General features: G+C 44.2%; 3 protein-coding genes across 3 annotated transcripts; all 3 read right to left on the reverse strand.

Annotated features, from left to right (window-relative positions):
- Window positions 1-4,818: 4,818 nt before the first annotated feature.
- On the reverse strand, window positions 4,819-5,953 carry LOC128404008 (keratin-associated protein 5-5-like). The gene is made up of 2 exons (XM_053369253.1): window positions 5,157-5,953; window positions 4,819-5,078 (listed from the first exon to the last, which is right to left on the reverse strand). The coding sequence occupies exons 1-2, from the start codon at window positions 5,951-5,953 to the stop codon at window positions 5,003-5,005; spliced, it is 873 nt and encodes a 290-aa protein (XP_053225228.1). The 3' UTR covers window positions 4,819-5,002.
- A 6,255-nt stretch (window positions 5,954-12,208) lies between these two features.
- Window positions 12,209-13,021, reverse strand: LOC128404181 (keratin-associated protein 5-4-like). The gene has a single exon (XM_053369615.1). The coding sequence runs from the start codon at window positions 13,019-13,021 to the stop codon at window positions 12,209-12,211; it is 813 nt and encodes a 270-aa protein (XP_053225590.1).
- A 9,218-nt stretch (window positions 13,022-22,239) lies between these two features.
- LOC128404269 (DNA-directed RNA polymerase II subunit RPB1-like) lies at window positions 22,240-23,093 on the reverse strand. Its single transcript, XM_053369763.1, has one exon. It carries the CDS (start codon window positions 23,091-23,093, stop codon window positions 22,368-22,370), a length of 726 nt encoding a protein of 241 aa, XP_053225738.1. The 3' UTR covers window positions 22,240-22,367.
- Window positions 23,094-23,497: the final 404 nt, after the last annotated feature.

Below are 23,497 nucleotides of genomic sequence, written 5' to 3' on the forward strand. Positions count from 1 at the left end.
ATCTAGCTAGTGATATGTTTAGGTAATTTCAGACTTTGAGCTTAATAGTGTTATGGTGGGTGAGGGGAGATCTTTAGATCAGGAGTGGTGAATCTTGTGCCTTGTGGATGTTGTTAGACTTCAACTCCCTTCAGCCCCAAACAGTATGGTCAATGGCCAAGGGTAATGGAAGTTGTGGTTCAAACAATCTGGTGGGCATCACATTGGCTTTCACTGGGCTAAACCAGTGGAGGGCTTTGGTATCTGTGGTCCTCTTTATATGACTCCAACTCCTTTGACCCCTGGCCATTGGCTGTCTTGCTCAGGGCTGATAAGAGTTGGAATCCTACAGCTGTGGGAGGGACATAATCCCTATGTTCCTGGGATAAACAGTACAAATGTATGCAATGATGTATTGCGATAATTTTAGACTCCAAACTTCATGGTTTTACGGGTTTTTTTAGTTTTAGAGCCTTAGTCATCATGGACATAGATTAGGGTGCTTGTGTCTCTTTGTGTGTGTATGCACACACACTGCTTAGAAAGATATGGACACTTTATGAGTGTTAAATGATAATAACCATCCAAAACACATGATAGTTCATCTGGTTAGAGAATGGGTAGGCAAACTAAGGCCCGGGGGCCAGATCTGGCCCAATCACCTTCTAAATCCGGCCCGCAGATACTCCGGGAATCAGCGTGTTTTTACACGAGTAGAATGTGTGCTTTTATTTAAAATGCAACTCTGGGTTATTTGTGGGACATAGGAATTTGTTTATTTTTATTTTTATTTTCAAAATACAGTGGTACCTCGGATTAAGTACTTAATTCGTTCTGGAGGTCCATTCTTAACCTGAAACTGTTCTTAACCTGAAGCACCACTTTAGCTAATGAGGCCTCCTGCTGTCGCCGTGCTGTCAGAGCACGATTTCTGTTCTCATCCTGAAGCAAAGTTCTTAACCCGAGGTGCTATTTCTGGGTTGGCGGAGTCTGTAACCTGAAGCGTATGTAACAAGAGGTACTACTGTATAATCCGGCTCCCAAAAGGTCTGAGGGACAGTGGACCGGCTCCCTGCTGAAAAAGTTTGCTGACCCCTGGGTTAGAGCATGGTTCAATCCCTCTATGGGTCAGCTGCATATTCCTGCATTGACGGGGGTTGGACTAAATGATCCTCAAGGTCCCTTCCAAATCTACAGTACTATTATTATAAATAACAATGGGTTAACATGCTACTGATTATATGGTATATTCATGGGTGTTTTTTCTATAGTCATAATTATTCTTATAATTACTCCACCACATTTCAAATTGGTAAAGTCTTTGGGGTCGGTTAAAGGTAAAGGTAAAGGGACCCCTGACCATTAGGTCCAGTCGTGGACGACTCTGGGGTTGCGGCGCTCATCGCGCTTTACTGGCCGAGGGAGCCGGCGTACAGCTTCCGGTTCATGTGGCCAGCATGACCAAGCCGCTTCTGGAGAACCAGAGCAGCACACGGAAACACTGTTTACCTTCCCGCCAGAGTGGTACCTATTTATCTACTTGCACTCTGACGTGCTTTTGAATGGCTAGGGTGGCAGGAGCTGGGACTGAGCAATGGGAGCTCACCCCGTCCCGGGGTTTCGAACCGCCGACCTTCTGATCGGCAAGTCCTAGGCTCTGTGGTTTAACCCACAGCGCCACCCGCGTCCCTTTGGGGTGGGTAGAACCACCAAAAACAATTAAATGCATGATAATATAAGAACAGAGGATGAGTCTGATGGATCAGGCCAATAGCTCATTTAGTTCAGCATCTTCAGCTTGCAGGAGCCACTCCAGGTGCCTGTTGGAAACCCACAAGCCGGACCTGAAAGCAAACCCCTTCTCCTGTACTGGAGTTTCCATCAACTGCCATTCGGAAGCATCTCTGCCTCTCCCCGTGGAGGCACCCCATAGCCACTGTGGCTAGTAGCTATGGTAGTCTTTGCTCCATTCATTTGTTCAGTCCCCTTTTAAAGCCATTCAAGTGGATGGCCATCGCTGCCTCTTGTGGAAGGGAGTTCTATAGACTAACTACCTGCTGCATGAAGAAGAATCTTCCACATTCAGCTTCGCTGAATGTTCATGAGTTCTAGTGTTATGAAACAGGAAGAAACACCTTTCTCTCTCTACTTTCTTCATGCCATGCATAATTATATAAGCTTCTATCATTTCATCATTTAGAATCCAAAACTAAGACTTTGTCAAAAATGTATAACTTGCTGCTGAAATGGAATACTCAGGATGAGACGGTTAAATGTGTAATGATTAAATGGGCACAAGACGTTGGACATAATATCATGTTTGCTGACTGGGAACAGTTGTGGACCACCGGGATTAAATTCATGGCATGCAATGCCTTAAGAGAGAATATTATGAAAATAATATACTGGTGGTACATGACCCCAGTCAAGCTTGCAAAAATCTATCATTTGCCCCTCAATAAATGTTGGAAATGTAAGGAAAATGAAGGTACATTCTTTCACCTTTGGTGGACGTGTCCCAGGATTAAGGCTTTCTGGGAAATGATATATAATGAACTGAAAAAGGTATTTAAATATAACTTCTTGAAGAAACCAGAGGCCTTTCTTTTGGGCATGGCTGGCCAAGTGGTGCCAAAGAAGGATAGAACTTTTTTTATGTATGCTACAACAGCAGCAAGAATACTCATCGCAAAGTATTGGAAGACGCAAGATCTACCCACTCTGGAAGAATGGCAGATGAAACTGATTGACTGTATGGGACTGGCAGAATTGACGAGCAGAATCCGTGACCAGGGAGAAGAGTCGGCTGAAGAAGACTGGAAAAAATTTAAGGACTATTTACAGAAATACTGTAAAATTAAGGAAAGTTAAATGGTGTTGGATTGAAAATGAATGGTTTCTAGCTGTAATGATACAAAGGAACATAGATGGGGGGGAAAAAGGGTTTGAAAAATAAGGTAATGTTATAAGCTGTAATGTTTTAAATGAAGGATTTGCTGAACAAATAACTTTAATTGGGATACAAGGAGGAGAAGTATGAGGAGGTCTGAGAAATTTGTTATTTAAGAGTATGGTTTATGAACTTTATGTCTTTTTTAATGTTTTTGTTTGTTCTGTTTCTGTTTGTTTGTTTAAAAAATTGGAAAATTTAATAAATATTCTTTAAAAAAAATCATTTCATCATTTATTCTCTCCCCGCCCCCAAATAACTAGGAAGTCCCAGATGCTGCAACCTAAATTTCTAAATTTGCATTTCTATATATAAATCGGAAGATGCAAGTTTATGGTGGTCTATGGCCTTCCGGATGTTGCCAGCTTTCAACTACCATCACTCCTTTTTAAAAAAATAAGTCTTTCTACTTTTGAAGTTTATACATTTGATTACTTTTACAATCTATTTAACATTTCAAAGTTTGGTTTCCTTCCCTCTCTTTTTGTGGTTCCTTAAATTTATTTTTTAATACCTTCTGCATATCAAAATTCATTTAATTATCTACTTCACATATATACCCTTATGAAACTGCAGGTTATTACAATAATCCTGCTAATGTTTTTATCTCTTTGCAGTTTATCTGTAAATATTCAATAAACCAGGCATAGCCAAACTTGGCCCTCCAGATGTTTGGGGACTACAACTCCCATCATCCCTAGCTAACAGGACCAGTGGTCAGGGATGATGGGAATTGTAGTCCCAAAACATCTGGAGGGCCGAGTTTGCCTGTTCTGCAATAAACCATTTCCACTCTTTTATAAAAAGTTTGTTATCTTGATTTCTTATTCTTCCGGTAAGTTTCACTACTTCTGAATATTCCATAATTTTTTGTATCGATTCTTCCTTTAATGGGACTTCTGCTTCTTTCCATTTTTGGACAAGTATCATTCTTGCTGTGGTGGTAGCATACATAAATAAATTTCAATACAATTTAGGTGGTTCTGCCCTTATAATTCCCAAAAGAAAAGCTTCTGGGTTTTTTTTAACAAAAGTTATTTTGAACTTCTATCACTCCTGACCATTGGGCCATGCTGAATGCTGGGGATGATGGGAGCTGGAGTGCAGAAACATCTGGAGCACTGCAAGGTTTCCATCCACATGGATAGCAAATCTAGGAAGTTGATCAAAGTCCTGGTGGGCCATCATAGATAGCCAGGGAAGTGTACTCAGGTGGAAAGATCTAAGGTCAGACAAATCTGCCATTGTTTTTCCATGTGACTCATCTGTGGAAGCGTACATAGTAAGTATGAGTTACTCCTTAGCAACATGACAAGTATCAGTTGCACAAGATGTCACCATTGTAACATATGAATTGGGCAATGAATTGTTGGGATGCATCAAGAGCAATTAGTGGTGGCAAGCAAGAGACATTGGACTCAGCTACATTATTCAGAATGCAGCGTTTTCAATGCATTATAAACATGAAACACCAGATGGTGATGTAGAGCAAAAAATATTTCGACATGATTTTACATAACTTCCCCCCCCCTTTTGATATAACAGTTTATTTTCTGACTTACATCAATCCCTAGCCACACCCATCTTCCCAGGCCACAAAGAAGGTACTAGCAGGGCAGCCACTGACTGCACCCAATCGTCAGAAGAACACGACTTTAGCCAATCAACAGAATTTTATTGAGGCCAAGAAAAACAGGAAAAGCACAGAACTTCATTGCAGGCAGATAATGTTCAGGCACCAATGGTCCAGATATGGTCCACTAAGAAACATTCACACTTCTCTGCAGTGGACACAGTCTCTAGGTTTTCAGAATCACTCAGGGGTTGATGGAGTGATAAACGGTACATCATTTTCAGGATGTTTTCAAATTTAGAATGTCTTCACATTGATGGAAAGGGCTATGTATGTGGTTTGGTATCGGTACCATCAGTCAGTCTAGGATGGCACCTGCAGCTTGCTTCCCTCTCACCATCTGGAAGGAAGAACCTTCTGTGTAGATGATGAGCTCATCATTGGAACACATCCTCCTCCATCCACCGGAAGATGAACCCCTTGGCTCAGCACATACTCTCCTATGAGCGGCATCCCGGCTCAGAACATACTCCTCTTCCTCCTCCGCATCCCGGCTCAAAACATACTCCTCTTCCTCTTCCACATCTTCCTGAAGATCTAACACTGGACTCGGAACACACTGAGCCCCCAGAGGTTTGCGGCCGTCTTGAAGACCTTCCGCATCCAGGCTCAGAACACACTCCTCGTCCTCCTCCACATCCTCCTGAAGACCTAGCACACCCTGCTCCCCCAGAGGTTTGCAGCCCTCTTGAAGATCTCCCACATCCAGGTTCTGCGCATACTGCTCGTCCTCTTCCACATCCAGGCTCAGAACACACTCCTCGTCCTCCTCCACATCCTCCTGAAGACCCAGCACACCCTGCTCCCCCAGAGGTTTGCAGCCCTCTTGAAGATCTCCCACATCCAGGTTCTGCGCATACTGCTCGTCCTCTTCCACATCCAGGCTCAGAGCACACTCCTCGTCCTCCTCCACATCCTCCTGATGAAGCAACTGGCTGGGCACATGCCCCTCCTTGCCCACCTCCGCATCCACCAGCAGATCCACCTCCGCATCCACCAGCAGATCCACCACCGGATCCACAGCAGAACGACTCTTCATTAGAATAGTGCCCCCCTGTATTTCCATCGCACGAATCACCTATTGGACGCCCCCAGTAATCACGGGGTCCTCCCGAAGGATTGTGGACACAGCAGGTCACTCTTGGGTTTCCCCCTTGTCTACAGGTGGAGCTCCGATAGCCGTAGCATCGGTAATTGTGGCCTCCTCTTCTTGGTACATCATCCCTGCGGTTGCAACCGGTGACACAGGCTGTGTTTACAACATAGCGAAATGGTTTGCGGCGGTTGTCCAACCAGGATCCAGCTGGGTCATACCATGTTGAGTTCAGATTGAACCAGGGTTCTCTCCCAGAAGAGTAGATAACTCTATCGTTACACCCTTCTTCACACATCTGAAAGACATGGGGGGAAAACAACACCTCATTAGATCAGAGACACAGATTTCTTCTCTTTCTCTGAACCACCAAAATTATGTATCTGTCGTTGTCTTCTATGTCCATCCTTTCTTGAATTACAAGTATATGATGGAAGTGCATAGGTGATATTTCAAGTGTAAGAGAGCTAACCTTGCTCTTAAACATCCCACAGGATGTGAATACGCCAGTCTTCCCCAATGGGAAGGGGGAGCTCTTTAGATCAGGCTGGGAGAACTTGGTGTTCTTCAGATGTTGTGAGTACTCTGACACCCACCAACCCCAAACAACATGGTCAGTGATCAAAGATGGTGGAGGTTGTAGTCATAAGACCACAGGCTAGTGGCCCTTGTAGTTCTATATCCAGTTCTAACAGTGGCCAACCAATGCTTATGGAAAGCCCACAAGCAGGAACTGAGAGCAACCCCACTTCCTGTAGCTTGTCGTCTAACAACATCTTGAGGTCCACCAGGTTCTCCACACCTAATCTAACCACACAGTTGAGGGCTGATGTGGTCCTGTTCTGCTTGTGCCCTTCATGGAGGACCTGGCTTTTCACCTTTTGGAAACAGATTTGGGCAGCGGAGCCTGTTATGTCAGGCAATCTCTAAACTGGTTGCAGAAGGGGAAGCAGGTGTATAATGAAGGTGCCAGGCGAACTTCCCGGGGGAGGGCATTTCACCAACGGGGAGTCAATACAGGAAAGGTCCGTTCTCATTTTGCCACCCTCCGGACCTGTCATGGAGGAGGCACACCAAGAAGGGCCTCAGAAGATAATCTCAGGGTCTAGGCAGATTCATATGGAAAGAGGTGGTCCTTGAGATATTGTGGTCCTGAGCCATTTAAGTTCCACCTTAACCTGTGGAAATGTACAGCTTCCTTTTCTGTCTCGAGGACTAAGCATTCCTGTCACCCACCCCCCTCCAATCTCGTCCAGAGTGCAGATAATAAACAAATCCACAACAGGAATCCCTGAATGGCGTCCTTCCTCATTTATCTGGGATCCTGATTCCCAACCCATAGAAACATAGTGTAGAACCTAAAAGGTAACTAGCACTGATACAGAAAACCCACTGCTTCAGGGCATCCATCCATCCATTGTTTCAAAACCTCACACACCACCATCTGAGTCCACTGTCAGACAGCTTGTACCATCAGAGGGTTCTTTCTAATAAGTAGTCAAAATCCTATTTCTTATAACTTGAACCTATTTTTTCAAGTTGCTTTGAGCAACAGAAAGCATCCTCTGGAGTCCCAGCACTGACACTATAGCCCTTCAAATATTTGGAGATGGTGATCATATTGCTCTCCTTGTTCCCATCTGTTTTTGCCTGATATCCTGATGGCGTAGTCCCAATCTGAACAACAGGATTCTAGTTAACACTGATAGCAGAAGTCTAGAAATTCACTCAGGGCAAGTGAAGACACAAGCATCAGCAGAATCTTACCTTAACAAGTGGGGAGAAGACAGCTGGTGAAGAGGCAAAGGCCAGTGAATGAATGAGGACTCCTGGATAGAGAGGCCCTTTTATATGGTTCTAAACAGTCCTCCTCCCTATAGATGATACAGGAGCCGGGGAATGGTGGGTCAGTCCAAAACCATGGACCCAAGGAGACCATGTCTGCATACTACAGCAGCCTCATTGGCACCTGATCCTTGACACGTTATGTAACCATATTTCGATGGATCAAGATACATCTAATTAGTAGTCACACCAGTTCCATGATACAGATGATAAAGCATGTGCCTTCTATAAAGATCAAAGAGCTCTTTGGGAAATGCTGGTGACAGTGGATGCTGGTGACAGTGGTTGGATGGTAGCCCTAATGACTCAGAGATGAAGCTGTAGGAGATCAATGTCTCCACATCAGCACCAGGCAGAACCATGCTGAGCTCCTTGCCACACAGATTTGTAGTACCCCGTGCCTTCTGATAAATGTATTATTCATCACTGCTCATGTGGATTGAAATTTGAAGAATGGGAGTTCTCCAGGGTGGCTCATTTATATGGATTTTCAGCGGGTCACTCTGATCTCCAGATTTGCCTTTCCCAATCTGCTGCCCACCCTGATAATGTTGGACTCCCATCATCCACAGCCATCATAGAAATAGGTGAAGGATCATGGGTATTGAAATCCAATAACATTTGGAAGACCACAGGGTCCTAATTTCTAAATCAGACAGCGCACATCTAGCTAGTGATATGTTTAGGTAATTTCAGACTTTGAGCTTAATAGTGTTATGGTGGGTGAGGGGAGATCTTTAGATCAGGAGTGGTGAATCTTGTGCCTTGTGGATGTTGTTAGACTTCAACTCCCTTCAGCCCCAAACAGTATGGTCAATGGCCAAGGGTGATGGAAGTTGTGGTTCAAACAATCTGGTGGGCATCACATTGGCTTTCACTGGGCTAAACCAGTGGAGGGCTTTGGTATCTGTGGTCCTCTTTATATGACTCCAACTCCTTTGATCCCTGGCCATTGGCTGTCTTGCTCAGGGCTGATAAGAGTTGGAATCCTACAGCTGTAGGAGGGACATAATCCCTATGTTCCTGGGATAAACAGTACAAATGTATGCAATGATGTATTGCGATAATTTTAGACTTTAGGTTTTTTTTAGTTTAGAGCCTTAGTCATCATGGACATAGACTTTAGGTTTTTTTTAGTTTAGAGCCTTAGTCATCATGGACATAGATTAGGGTGTTTGTGTCTCTTTGTGTGTGTGTGTGTGTGTGTGTGTGCACACTCTGCTTAGAAAGATATGGGCACTTTATGAGAGTTAAATGATAATAACCATCCAAAACACATGATAGTTCATCTGGTTAGAGAATGGGTAGGCAAACTAAGGCCCGGGGGGCAGATCTGGCCCAATCGCCTTCTAAATCCGGCCCGCAGATACTCCGGGAATCAGCGTGTTTTTACACGAGTAGAATGTGTGCTTTTATTTAAAATGCATTTCTGGGTTATTTGTGGGACATAGGAATTTGTTTATTTTTATTTTCAAAATACAGTGGTACCTCGGATTAAGTACTTAATTCGTTCTGGAGGTCCATTCTTAACCTGAAACTGTTCTTAACCTGAAGCACCACTTTAGCTAATGAGGCCTCCTGCTGTCGCCGTGCTGTCAGAGCACGATTTCTGTTCTCATCCTGAAGCAAAGTTCTTAACCCGAGGTGCTATTTCTGGGTTAGCGGAGTCTGTAACCTGAAGCGTATGTAACAAGAGGTACTACTGTATAATCCGGCCCCCAAAAGGTCTGAGGGACAGTGGACCGGCTCCCTGCTGAAAAAGTTTGCTGACCCCTGGGTTAGAGCATGGTTCAATCCCTCTATAGGTCAGCTGCATATTCCTGCATTGACGGGGGTTGGACTAAATGATCCTCAAGGTCCCTTCCAAATCTACAGTACTATTATTTTAAATAACAATGGGTTAACATGCTACTGATTATATGGTATATTCATGGGTGTTTTTTCTATAGTCATAATTATTCTTATAATTACTCCACCACATTTCAAATTGGTAAAGTCTTTGGGGTCGGGTAAAGGTAAAGGGACCCCTGACCATTAGGTCCAGTCGCGGACGACTCTGGGGTTGCAGCACTCATCTCGCTTTACTGGCTGAGGGAGCCGGCGTACAGCTTCCGGTTCATGTGGCCAGCATGACCAACCAGAACCAGAGAACCAGAGAACCAGAGCAGCACACGGAAACACCGTTTACCTTCCCGCCGGAGCGGTACCTATTTATCTACTTGCACTTTGATGTGCTTTTGAACGGCTAGGTTGGCAGGAGCAGGGACTGAGCAACGGGAGCTCACCCCATCGCGGGGATTCGAACCGCCGACCTTCTGATCGGCAAGTCCTAGGCTCTGTGGTTTAACCCACAGCGCCACCCGCGTCCCTTTGGGGTGGGTAGAACCACCAAAAACAATTAAATGCATGATAATATAAGAACAGAGGACGAGTCTGATGGATCAGGCCAATAGCTCATTTAGTTCAGCATCTTCAGCTTGCAGGAGCCACTCCAGGCTCAGAAACCCACAAGCCGGACCTGAAAGCAAACCCCTTCTCCTGTCCTGGAGTTTCCATCAACTGCCATTCGGAAGCATCTCTGCCTCTCCCCGTGGAGGCACCCCATAGCCACTGTGGCTAGTAGCTATGGTAGTCTTTGCTCCAGTCATTTGTTCAGTCCCCTTTTAAAGCCATTCAAGTTGATGGCCATTGCTGCCTCTTGTGGAAGGGAGTTCCATAGACTAACTACCTGCTGCACAAAGAAGAATCTTCCACATTCAGCTTTGCTGAATGTTCATGAGTTCTAGTGTTATGAAACAGGAAGAAACACCTTTCTCTCTCTACTTTCTTCATGCCATGCATAATTATATAAGCTTCTGTCATTTCATCATTTAGTCTCTCCCCGCCCCCAACTAAACTAGGAAGTCCCAGATGCTGCAACCTAAATTTCTAAATTTGCATTTCTATATATAAATCGGAAGATGCAAGTTTATGGTAGTCTATGGCCTTCCGGATGTTGCCAGATTTCAACTACCATCACTCCTTTTTTAAAAATAAGTCTTTCTACTTTTGAAGTTTATACATTTGATTACTTTTACAATCTATTTAACATTTCAAAGTTTGGTTTCCTTCCCTCTCTTTTTGTGGTTCCTTAAATTTATTTTTTAATACAGTCTGCATATCAAAATTCATTTAATTATCTACTTCACATATATACCCTTATGAAACTGCAGGTTATTACAATAATCCTGCTAATGTTTTTATCTCTTTGCAGTTTATCTGTAAATATTCAATAAACCAGGCATAGCCAAACTTGGCCCTCCAGATGTTTGGGGACTACAACTCCCATCATTCCTAGCTAACAGGACCAGTGATCAGGGATGATGGGAATTGTAGTCCCAAAACATCTGGAGGGCTGAGTTTGCCTGTTCTGCAATAAACCATTTCCACTCTTTTATAAAAAGTTTTTTATCTTGATTTCTTATTCTTCCGGTAAGTTTCACTACTTCTGAATATTCCATAATTTTTTGTATCGATTCTTCCTTTAATGGGACTTCTGCTTCTTTCCATTTTTGGACAAGTATCATTCTTGCTGTGGTGGTAGCATACATAAATAAATTTCAATACAATTTAGGTGGTTCTGCCCTTATAATTCCCAAAAGAAAAGCTTCTGGGTTTTTTTAAACAAAAGTTATTTTGAACTTCTATCACTCCTGACCATTGGGCCATGCTGAATGCTGGGGATGATGGGAGCTGGAGTGCAGAAACATCTGGAGCACTGCAAGGTTTCCATCCACATGGATAGCAAATCTAGGAAGTTGATCAAAGTCCTGGTGGGCCATCATAGATAGCCAGGGAAGTGTACTCAGGTGGAAAGATCTAAGGTCAGACAAATCTGCCATTGTTTTTCCATGTGACTCATCTGTGGAAGCATACATAGTAAGTATGAGTTACTCCTTAGCAACATGACAATTATCAGTTGCACAAGATGTCACCATTGTAACATATGAATTGGGCAATGAATTGTTGGGATGCATCAAGAGCAATTAGTGGTGGCAAGCAAGAGACATTGGACTCAGCTACATTATTCAGAATGCAGCGTTTTCAATGCATTATAAACATGAAACACCAGGTGGTGATGTAGAGCAAAAAATATTTCGAGATGATTTTACATAACTTCCCCCCCCCTTTCATATAATAATTTATTTTCTGACTTACATCAATCCCTAGCCACACCCATCTTCCCAGGCCACAAAGAAGGTACTAGCAGGGCAGCCACGGACTGCACCCAATCATCAGAAGAACACAACTTAAGCTAATCAACATAATTTTATTGATGCCAAGAAAAACAGGGCAAGCACAGAACTTCGTTGCAGGCAGATAATGTTCAGGCACCAATGGTCCAGATATGGTCGACTAAGAAACATTCACACTTCTCTGCAGTGGACACAGTCTTTAGGTTTTCAGAATCACTCAGGGGTTGATGGAGTGATAAACGGTACATCATTTTCAGGATGTTTTCAAATTTAGAATGTCTTCACATTGATGGAAAGGGCTATGTATGTGGTTTGGTATCGGTACCATCAGTCAGTCTAGGATGGCACCTGCAACTTGTTTCCCTCTCAACATCTGGAAGGAAGAACCTTCTGTGTAGGTGATGAGCTTATCATTGGAACACATCCTCCTCCATCCACCTGAAGATGAACCCCTTGGCTCAGCATATACTCTCCTAAGAGCGGCATCCCGGCTCAGAACATACTCCTCTTCCTCCTCCGCATCCCGGCTCAAAACATACTCCTCTTCCTCTTCCACATCTTCCTGAAGATCTAACACTGGACTCGGAACACACTGAGCCCCCAGAGGTTTGCGGCCGTCTTGAAGACCTTCCACATCCTGGCTCAGAACATACTCCTCGTCCTCCTCCACATCCTCCTGAAGACCCAGCACACCCTGCTCCCCCAGAGGTCTGCAGCCCTCTTGAAGATCTGCCACATCCAGGTTCTGCGCATACTGCTCGTCCTCTTCCACATCCAGGCTCAGAGCACACTCCTCGTCCTCCTCCACATCCTCCTGATGAAGCAACTGGCTGGGCACATGCCCCTCCTTGCCCACCTCCACATCCACCAGCAGATCCACCTCCACATCCACCAGCAGATCCACCACCGGATCCACAGCAGAACGACTCTTCATTAGAATAGTGCCCCCCTGTATTTCCATCGCACGAATCGCCTATTGGACGCCCCCAGTAATCACGGGGTCCTCCCGAAGGATTGTGGACACAGCAGGTCACTCTTGGGTTTCCCCCTTGTCTACAGGTGGAGCGCCGATAGCCGTAGCATCGGTAGTTGTGGCCTCCTCTTCTCGGTACATCATCCCTGCGGTTGCAACCGGTGACACAGGCTGTGTTTACAACATAGCGAAATGGTTTGCGGCGGTTGTCCAACCAGGATCCAGCTGGGCCATACCATGTTGAGTTCAGATTGAACCAGGGTTCTCTCCCAGACGAGTAGATAACTCTATCGTTACACCCTTCTTCACACATCTGAAAGACATGGGGGGGAAACAACACCTCATTAGATCAGAAACACAAATTTCTTCTCTTTCCCTGAACCACCAAAATTATGTATCTGTCGTTGTCTTCTATGTCCATCCATTCTTGAATTACAAGTATATGATGGAAGTGCATAGGTGATATTTCAAGTGTAAGAGAGCTAACCTTGCTCTTAAGCATCACACAGGATGTGAATATGCCAGTCTTCCCCAATGGGAAGGGGGAGCTCTTTAGATCAGGCTGGGAGGACTTGTTGTTCTTCAGATGTTGTGAGAACTCTGATACCCACCAACCTAAACCAACATGTTCAATGATCAAAGATGGTGGGAGTTGGAGTCTTGAGACCACAGGCTAGTGACCCTTGTGGTTCTGTATCTGGTTCTCACAGTAGCCAACCAATGCTTATGGAAAGCCCTCAAGCAGGAACTGAGAGCAGCCCTACTTTCTGTAGTTTCTCCTCTAACAACACCTTGAGGTCCACCAGGTTCTCCACACCTCATCTACCCACACATTTCAGGGTTGACGTGGTCCTGTTCTGCTTATGCCCTTCATGGAGGCACCTGGCTTTTCACCTTTTGGAAACAGATTTAGGCAGCGGAGCCTGTTATGTCAGGCAATCCCTAAACTGGTTGCAGAAGGCAAACAGTTGTGAGTTCTCTGAGAGCAGACTGAGGTTTTTGTGACACTGCCCTCATTAGCTCCAATGACCCAACCTCCACCGCTTGGATAATTCTTCATATAAAATTGCACTTATTTTATTTTATTTATTATTACATTTGTATACTGCCCTATGCCCGCAGGCATATGCATAAAAACAAAAAATATATACATAATAAAAGCATATACATAACAATAAATCCTCCCTCCCCATTTCAAAAGGGCACTGGATGTCAATCAGCCAAAGACCTGTTTAAAGAGGAACATTTTTGCCTGGCAGCTGGCACCTAAAGGTGTATAATGAAGGCGCCAGGCCAATTTCCCTGGAGAGAGCATTCCACAAATGGGGATCCATTGCAGAGAAGGCCTGTTCTCATGTTGCCACCCTCCGGACCTGTCGTGGAGGGTGCACACCAAGAAGGGCCTCAGAAGATAATCTCAGGGTCTAGGCAGGTTCATATGCAAAGAGGCAGTCCTTGAGATATTGTGTTCCTGAGCCATTTAAGTTCCACCTTAACCTGTGGAAATGTACAGCTTCTTTTTCTGCCTCGAGGACTGAGCATTCCTGTCACCCACCCCCCTCCAATCTTGTCCAGAGTGCAGAGAATAAACAAATCCACAACAGGAATCCCTGAATGGCTCTCTTCCTCATTTCTCCTGGATCCTGATTCCCAACCCATAGAAACATAGTGTAGGACCTAAAAGGTAACTAGCACTGATACAGAAAACCCACTGCCTCAGGGCATCCATCCATTCATTGTTTCAAAACCTCACACACCACCATCTGAGTCCACTGTTTTTTCCTGATATCCTGATGGTGTAGTCCCAAACTGAACCACAGTATTCTAGTTAACACTGATAGCAGAAGTCTAGAAACTCACTCAGGGCAAAGTGAAGACACAAGCATCAGCAGAATCTGACTTACCTTAACAAGTGGGGAGAAGACAGCTGGTGAAGAGGCAAAGGCCAGTGAGGGAATGAGGACTCTTGGATAGAAAGGCCCTTTTATATGGTTCTAAACAGTCCTCCTCCCTATAGATGATAGATGAGCCTGGGAATGGTGGGTCAGTCCAAAACCATGGACCCAAGGAGACCATGGACTCATGACACCTGATCCTTGACACGTTATTTAACCATAATTCGATGGATCAAGATGCATCTAATTAGTAGTCACACCAGTTCCATGATACAGATGATAAAGGATGTGGCTTCGATAAAGATCAAAGAGCTCTATGGGAAATGCACGGGATGCTGGTTACAGTGGTTGGATGGTAGCCCTAGTGACTCAGAGATGAAGCTGCGGGAGATCAATGTCTCCACATCAGCACCAGGCAGAACCATGCTCAGCTCCTTGCCACACAGATTTGTAGTAGTACCCCGTGCCAGCTGATAAATGGATTATTCATCACTGCTCATGTGGATTGAGATTTGAAGAATGGGAGTTCTCCAGGTGGCTCATTTATATGGATTTTCAGAGGGTCACTCTGATCTCCAGATTTGCCTTCCCCAATCTCCTGCCCACCCTGATACTGTTGGACTCCCATCATCCACAGACATCATGGAAATAGGTGAAGGATCAGGGGTAATGAAGTCCAATAATATCTGGAAGACCACAGGGTCCTAATTCCTAAACCAGACAGCACACATATAGGTAGTGATATGTTTAGGTAATTTCAGACTTTGGGCTTAATGGTGTTACGGTGAGATCTTTAGATCAGGAGTGATGAATCTTGTGCCATGTGGATGTTGGTAGACTTCAACTCCCTTCAGCCCCAAACAGTATGGTCAATGGTCAAGGGTGATGGAAGTTGTGGTTCAAACAATCTGGTGGGCATCCCATTGGCTTCCACTGAGCTAAACCAGTGGAGGGATTTGGTATGTGTGGTCCTCTTTATATGACTCCAACTCCTTTGACCCCTGACCATTCGCTGTCCTGCTCAGGGCTGATAAGAGTTGGAATCTAACAGCTCTAGGAAGGCGAGAATTCCTCTATTCCTGGGATAGACAGTACAGATGTAGGCAATGGTGCATTGAGATAATTTTAGACTCCAAACTTCATGGTTTTACAGAAAGGGGCAGCTCTTTGGTTTAGAGTCCCAGTCATCATGGATATAGGTTATGATGTCCATGTCTCTTTGTGTGTGTATGCTCACACTCTGCTTAGAAAGATATGGGCACTTTATGAGTGTTAAATGATAATAACCATCCAAAGCACATAATAGTTCAGCTGGTTAGAGCATGGTTCAGTCCTCTATGGGACAGCTGCATATTCCTGCATTGAAGGGGGTTGGACTAAATGATTCTCAAGGTCCCTTCCAACTCTACTGTTCTATTATTATAAATAACAATGGGTTAACATGCTATTGATTATATGATATATTCAGGGTTGTTTTTTCCATAGTCGTAATTATTTTTATAATTACTCCACCATATTTCAAATTGGAAAAGGTCTTTCGGGTGGGTTAGAACCTGTGGAAAGGAGTTGCAGAGTTTAACTATCTGCTGCATGAATCTTCCAACATTCAGCTTTATTGAATGTTCATGAGTTCTAGTGTTATGAAACAGGAAGAAAAAACCTTTCTCTTTCTACTTTCTTCATGCCATGCATAATTATATAAGTTATTATCATTCCATCATTTAGTCTTTCCCCCTACTAAACTAGGAAGTCCCAGATGCTGCAACCTAAATTTCCAAATTTGCATTTCTATATATAAATTGGCAGGTGCAAGTTTATGGAGGTTATGGGCTTCCAGATGTTGCCAGCTTTCAACTTCCATCACTCCTTTTAAAAAAACTTCTTATTTATACCTTTCAAGTTTATACATTTCATTAGTTTTCCAATCAATTTAACATTTCAAAGTTTGGCTTCCTTCCCCCTCTTTCTGCGGTTCCTTAAATTTATTTTTTAAATTTCTTCTGCAAATCCAAATTCATTTAATTTGCTCATTTAATTAGGTAAAGGGACCCCTGACACTGAAGTCCAGTCGCGAATGACTATGGGGTTGCAGTGCTCATCTCACTCTACAGGCTGAGGGAGCCGGTGTTTTTCCACAGACAGTTTTTCTGGGTCATGTGGCCATCATGACTAAGCTGCTTCTGACGAAGCCAGAGCAGCGCATGGAAACGCCGTTTATCTTCCTTTCTACTTCAAATATATACTCTTATGAAACTGCAGGTTATCACAATAATCCTGCTAATGTTTTTATCTGTTTGCAATTTATCTGTAAATATTCAATAAACCAGGTGGAGCCAAACTCGGCCCTCTAGATGTTTGGGGACTACAACTCCCATGATCCCTAGCTAACAGGGATGCTGTTAGCTTCAAGAACACACACATAAATAAATTTCTATACAATTAAGGTAGTTCTGTCCCTATAACTCCCAAAAGAAAAGCTTCTGGGTTTTTTTTTTTTTTAACAAAAGTTATTTTCAACTTCCATCACTCCATACCATTGGGCCAGGCTGAATGCTGGGGCTGATGAGAGCTGGAGCACTGCAAGTTTTCCATCCACATGGATAGCAAATCTAGGAAGTTGATCAAAGTCCTGGTGGGCCAGCATAGATTGGCCAGGGAAATGTACTCAGGTGGAAAGATCTAAGGTCAGACAAATCTGCCGTCCTTTTTCTATGTGACTCATCTGTGGAAGCGTACATAGTAAGTATGAGTTACTTCTTAGAAACATGACAATTATCAGTTGCACAAGATGTCGCCATTGTAACATATGAATTGGGCAATGAATTGTTGGGATGCATCAAGAGCAATTAGTGGTGGAGATAGAACTAATTGGAGGCCCTCGCGTGAGCGAAACATGTCCAGTACATCTTGAGATGATCATCCACGGTGCGGACGCTATTAGCCACACTCAGAAAGCAGAAATTCTCCCGTGCTTCGGGATGAGGTCAGCTGAGCAATGTCGTCACCATCAATTCACATGAAACATTGCTCACTCATTCTCTCTCTAGTTTTCTGTTGACTCCACCCCGATTTTTAAATATAATAATAATAATAATAATAATAATAATAATAATAATAATAATAATAATTTATTTATTGCCCACCCACCTGGCTGGGTTTCCCTAGCCACTCTGGATGGCTCCCAGCAGAATATTAAAAATGTGATAAAACATCAAACATTAAAAGCTTCCTTAAATAGGGCTGCTTCTAAAAGTTGGATAGTTGTTTATTTCCTTGACATCTGATGGGAGGGCGTTCCCCAGGGCAGGCACCACTACCGAGAAGGCCCTCTGCCTGGTTCCTTGTAACCTCACATCACGCAGTGAGGGAAGGCCCTCGGAGCTGGACCTCCATGTCTGGGCTGAGTGAAGGCGGTGGAGATGCTCCTTTAGGTATACTGGGTTGAGGTCTTTTAGGGCTTTAAAGGTCAGCACCAACACTTTGAATTGTGCTCAAAAACATACTGGGAGCCAATCTAGGTCTTTCAGGACTGGTGTGATATGGTCTTGGCGGCCGCTCCCAGTCACCAGTCTAGCTGCCGCATTCTGGATTAATTGTAGTTTCTGGGTCACCTTCAAAGGTAGCCCCACGGAGAGCGCATTGCGGTAGTCCAAGCGGGAGATAACCAGAGCATGCACCACTCTGGCAAGACAGTCCGCGGGCAGGGAAGGGCTCAGCTTGCGTACCAGGTGGAGCTGGTAGACAGCCGCCCTGGACACAGAATTAACCTGTGCCTCCATGGACAGCTGTGAGTCCAAAATAACTTTATCATCCTTCCAGTCTGAGTCTTCCAGGGCTATTTTTCAATTCATTCATTGCCTTCCCCCATATGTTCAAATAAAATGAACAATAGATGCACAATAAAAAACAAACAAGTGAGACACAGTGGAAAACAATACATATAACAAGAGGAGGGGTGTGTGTAGGGGTGAGAGCCAGTGTGGTGTAGTGGTTCAGAGCGGTGGACTTGTAATCTGGTGAACCGGGTTCACGTCCCCGCTCCTCCACATGCAGCTGCTGGGTGACCTTGGGCTAGTCACACTTCTTTGAAGTCTCTCAGCCCCACTCACCTCACAGAGTGTTTGTCGGGGGGAAGGAAGGGAAAGGAGATTGCTAGCCGCTTTGAGACTCCTTCGGGTAGTGATAAAGCAGGATATCAAATCCAAACTCCTCCTCTTCCTCCTCCTCCTCCTCCTTCTTCCTAACCTTGAAGTTACCAGCACATAAACAACAACTCATTATAATGCAGATCTGACCTAATTCAACAAAATAGAATGGAGTGACTGGAGCAGGAGAACACACACACACACACACACACACACACACACGGGTTGTTGTTTTTTTGCGTTGGAACTCACCAGAATTCAGTTCTGACACCTCTCAGGTTTGCGCCATTGGCATTATAATAAAACAAGGGAGGCATTCATGGTGAGTTCTGGCACCTCTTTTTCTAGAAAAGTAGCACTGTGTTTGTGTGTGTGTCTATGTGTGTGTAACACACACAGGGAGACACATATATATGAAGCATTGTTTGGATGGGTCACTTCCTGTTCATACTGAGGGTGGATCTACACACAGGAAAAACCGATATAAATAAGTCAAAAATTTAATCGTTATAACAAATGAAAAACATCGCTATGTAAAATCCTATAGAATTTTTTTTTGCTCTCCAATGCCATCTGGTGTTGCATGTTTATAATGCATTCAAAATACTGGGGTTTTTTTACTATTGTAACTGAGTCCCAAGAAGCAATTTCTAAATATCTTCAGGAATGGAAGCGAGAGCTACCCATAAGTAAATAAAAAATCAGTGGGAAAATCCAATATGTTAATGTAGCCAGAATTGGACCCAGTGTTTCCACCCCCTGGGGAAAAAAATACCCCCAAAGGCAGCTGCAAAGAGAAGAGTTTCCATTTTTTCTAGCTCAGTTCTTAATGTAAAACAGTGGCGGGAAACCATATTTTTGAGGGCTGCGTTCTCTTCTTGGAAACTTTCTGTTGACCACATGCCAGTGGTGGGCAGGGCAAAAGTGAGCAGAGCCGTGAATGTAGGTTGTGTCGGAATCAAGCCTTAGTCAGAGGAATTTGCCACTCTCCAGGCACCCGGCTTGAGTTCCTTGTTGACCTCCCCGTCTGCGACTCCCGGCAAGATCAGGCGAGATCTCAATCGGCGATCCTCCTCTAACGTGAGAAGAACACACCACTCCTCCCCTGCCATCCCCAGGGAGGGGAGAGAGACAGACAGAAATGTATTTACATGCCTTTATTTCTGTCCTTCCAGCAGTACAGAGAAACGTGTCTGCACTCTCTTAACACCAACAGCAGAGAGAGAAAAACTCCTCCCATGTACTTCCAGTACAGGTCAGGTGACACTCTGAGCTAACATCCGGTGCTCAGTGGTGTGAATAGACTGTTCCTTTGTTCCCACGGAACAGTCCCAAAACATCAACATCCTGTTTGGCTTTCCAGCCACCTGGAGCTCGCTGCTGCATTGCTCCTTTTTCGTAACAGGTTGTACCTTTGTACAGTAGACTAGTTCCTATCCACGCACCCATCCACCATCCAGGCAAGCAAGAGACACTGGACTCAGCTACATTAGTCAAAAAGCAGTATTTTCAATGCATTAAAAACATGAAACACCAGATGGTGCTGTAGAGCAAAAAACTTTTCTATGCGATTTTATATAGTGGTTTTTCCCTCTTTTGATACAATGATTTAATTTCTGACTTATTTATAGTGTGGTTACACACACACACACACACACACACACACACACACACCCATGTGTAGACCCACCCATTGTCAGAATTCAAGGACACATTGCAGTGAGACAAATACATTCAAGGCAGATATGAAGTTTTGCTGGTGGGGGATGTAGGGGTGGGTGGTTTTAGGAGAGGGTGTGGCCTTAAGAGAGTCCTGAAACCTGTTAGGTGTAAAAGGCAAAAGATTTATACGATCTGAGGAGAAGCCAGAGTAGGTTAAAGAATATTAGGAACTGATTTATAATGAGTTGAAAAGATTCCCAACAACATTCCCCAAAGACCAGAGGTCTTTCTGTTAGGAATAGTTCAGAATGAAGTTCCCAGGGGTCAGAAAATATTTTTTTATATATTTATGTATGCAACAACGGTGACTTGAATTTTGTTAGCCCAAAGATGGAAAGTAAGGGAAGACCCAAGTAAGGAAGACTGGCAGCTCAAGATGATAGAATTTACAGAACTAGCAGGTTTGACATATAGAATAAGAAAGCAAGGAGTGTATTTATTTAAAGAGGAGTGGAAAATCTTTGCTGAGTATTTGGAAAACAACTGTGTAGAGCTGAAGACAGTGGCAGCATTAAGATAAACTCAACAGCGTGATTAATATTTGAATGATGTAAATTGGAGAACTGACTAGAATGGTTACAGTATAATATGAAGGAATGATAAGCAAGTTATATGAACCATGGAAGGAGAAGGGGGAAGTCATTGGATATATGGTATTATGTAAAATGTTTATTTTGAGATGTATAATTTAAAAACTTAATAAAAACTAATATATTTTTTTTAAAAAGGAGAGAATTGTTAGGAGTTTCCTCTTATTTTCCTTGCAGAGTTACACCTCACAGAGTGGTTTAACGTTCAATTCTAATAAAATAACTTTGTAAGAAATTTTATTAGAATGGGGGGGGGGGATACAGAGAGTACTATTGGATACCTTTTTAATCAAAACTGAATCATTAATCTAAATAAAAACATAAAGAAAAATTGGAGAGAACTGAAGGAGCCAGGAGAGATGAATTTTTTTTTGAAATGCTTTTATTTTGTTGCATGCATACTTGTTCAAAGGATGAGGATAGTGACAGTAAATTAAATGAGTCTACACAAAAGATCTCCAATAAATATCAGCACCAATAATATATCTCCAATAAATATCAGCTTTCAACAAAGCACAGCAAATGCTAACATTTCCCATGAGCAAGAACACTTTATTTCGCAAGGACTACAAAACCCATGCTTCAGTGTGTGGAGTAGCTTATGCACTATGAGTCCCAGTGGCATGTGGTGAAATTTTTCATAGGAGAGCAAGGCCAGCTTGCGAGTGTGATGGTGTGTGTGTGTGTGTGTGTGTGTGAGAGACGTCACATGTGTGACCATTGCACCTCCCTCCCTAAGACAGGCAGAAGCTTCCTGGGTTCTGAGAAGGAAGCGGCAGGCCTCTGACAGGACACTGGAGCCCTGCTGCCCTCTTCCCAAAATCGGGTGGATTTTGGGAAGGTGGTGGGAGGGCTCTTGGACCCTTTAGGGGAGTAGCCTAGCCTCCCTAGTCCACTGACCGCATGCCACGGATGAGTCCCATACTTCAGTGTGGCCTTCAGCAAATGCCACCGTACTGGCTGAATCTCAGTGGGTAAAAGCCAAATCGAAAGGTCTTTCCATGTTTCTGATAGACCACTGGGCTTGAAAGCAGCCGAATTCTCCAGGAAGGTGAAGCAAAATGATCAATTTCTTAAGATGCAGGTGAACATGAATGTGGCCTTACACATTGGGAGCAAATCATTACTAGGGAAGCACACAGAACATTGTGTGCTGAATTTAAACCGCCGGGAATTAACCACAAAGGTCTTCCTGCCTTAGAGGGCACAGGGGTCATGGGGACCACAAGAAGGAAGGAAAGTAACAACATTTCTAGACAGATGAAAAATGTCCTCGTGAGCCCCTTTGCCTTTATCTATATTTGTAGCTATTTCTTCAGAAGATGTGGTGGCGCTTGGCAGACTTGTTGTATCTGGCAGATCTCGGGCTCTCCAACCGGTGTGTAGGTCTGCTGAGGCAGTGGGCAGCATGTCTGGGCTGGAGGGCAGTACTGTTGGACTGGAGGGCAGTACCGTTGGACGGGAGGGCAGTACTGTTGCACGGGAGGGCAATATTTTTGCTGAGGCGGGCAGCATTTCTGGACTGGAGGGCAGTACTTTTGGGCCGGAGGGCAATATTTCTGCTGAGGCGGGCAGTACTTTTGTACAGGAGGGCAGTACTTTTGAGCAGGAGGGCAGTACTTTTGGGCCGGAGGGCAATATTTCTGCTGAGGCGGGCAGTACTTTCGTACAGGAGGGCAGTACTTTGGGGCGGGAGGGCAGTACTTTTGGGCCGGAGGGCAGTACTTTTGGGCTGAAGGGCAATATTTCTGCTGAGGCGGGCAGTACTTCTGTACAGGAGGGCAGTACTTTTGGGTGGGAGGGCAGTACTTCTTCGCTGAAGGGCAGTACTTCTGAGCAGGAGGGCAATACTGTTGTGCAGGGGGACAGTATTGCTGTGATGATGTACCGCAGCAGTCCACCGCAGAGCTGGAGCTCACAGAGTGACAGGGGTCATATGATGCTCTCGATGGAGCACACGATGGCTCAGAACACACTGATGCGCCATAGTCATCACAGGAATCTTGATCATCTCTATTCTGTGGAGGATACATCTCCTGGGAGTATGGACTAGACCTGGAAAAACATGCAAGAATTATTATTATTATCATCATTATGACTACTGCCACTGTTCGGTTGTTGTTGGTCTTGGAAATACACCTTCACTATAAGTTTCAGAGCTGATTACAAAAGCAAATGAAACATTTAATACACAAGCTTTAATGCACAGATTAAAACGGGAGTAGGCAACCTAAGGCCCGTGGGCTGGATGCGGCCCAATCGCCTTCTCAATCCGGCCCGCAGAGGGTCCAGGAATCAGCATGTTTTTACATGAGTAGAATGTGTCCTTTTATTTAAAATGCACCTCTGGGTTATTTGTGGGGCATAAGAATTCGTTCATTTTTCCCCTTCAGAATATAGTCTGGCCCCCCACATGGTCTGAGGGATGGCTGAGCCC

The sequence above is a fragment of the Podarcis raffonei genome, chromosome 16, assembly GCF_027172205.1.
Source record: "Podarcis raffonei isolate rPodRaf1 chromosome 16, rPodRaf1.pri, whole genome shotgun sequence".
Lineage (NCBI taxonomy): Eukaryota > Metazoa > Chordata > Lepidosauria > Squamata > Lacertidae > Podarcis > Podarcis raffonei.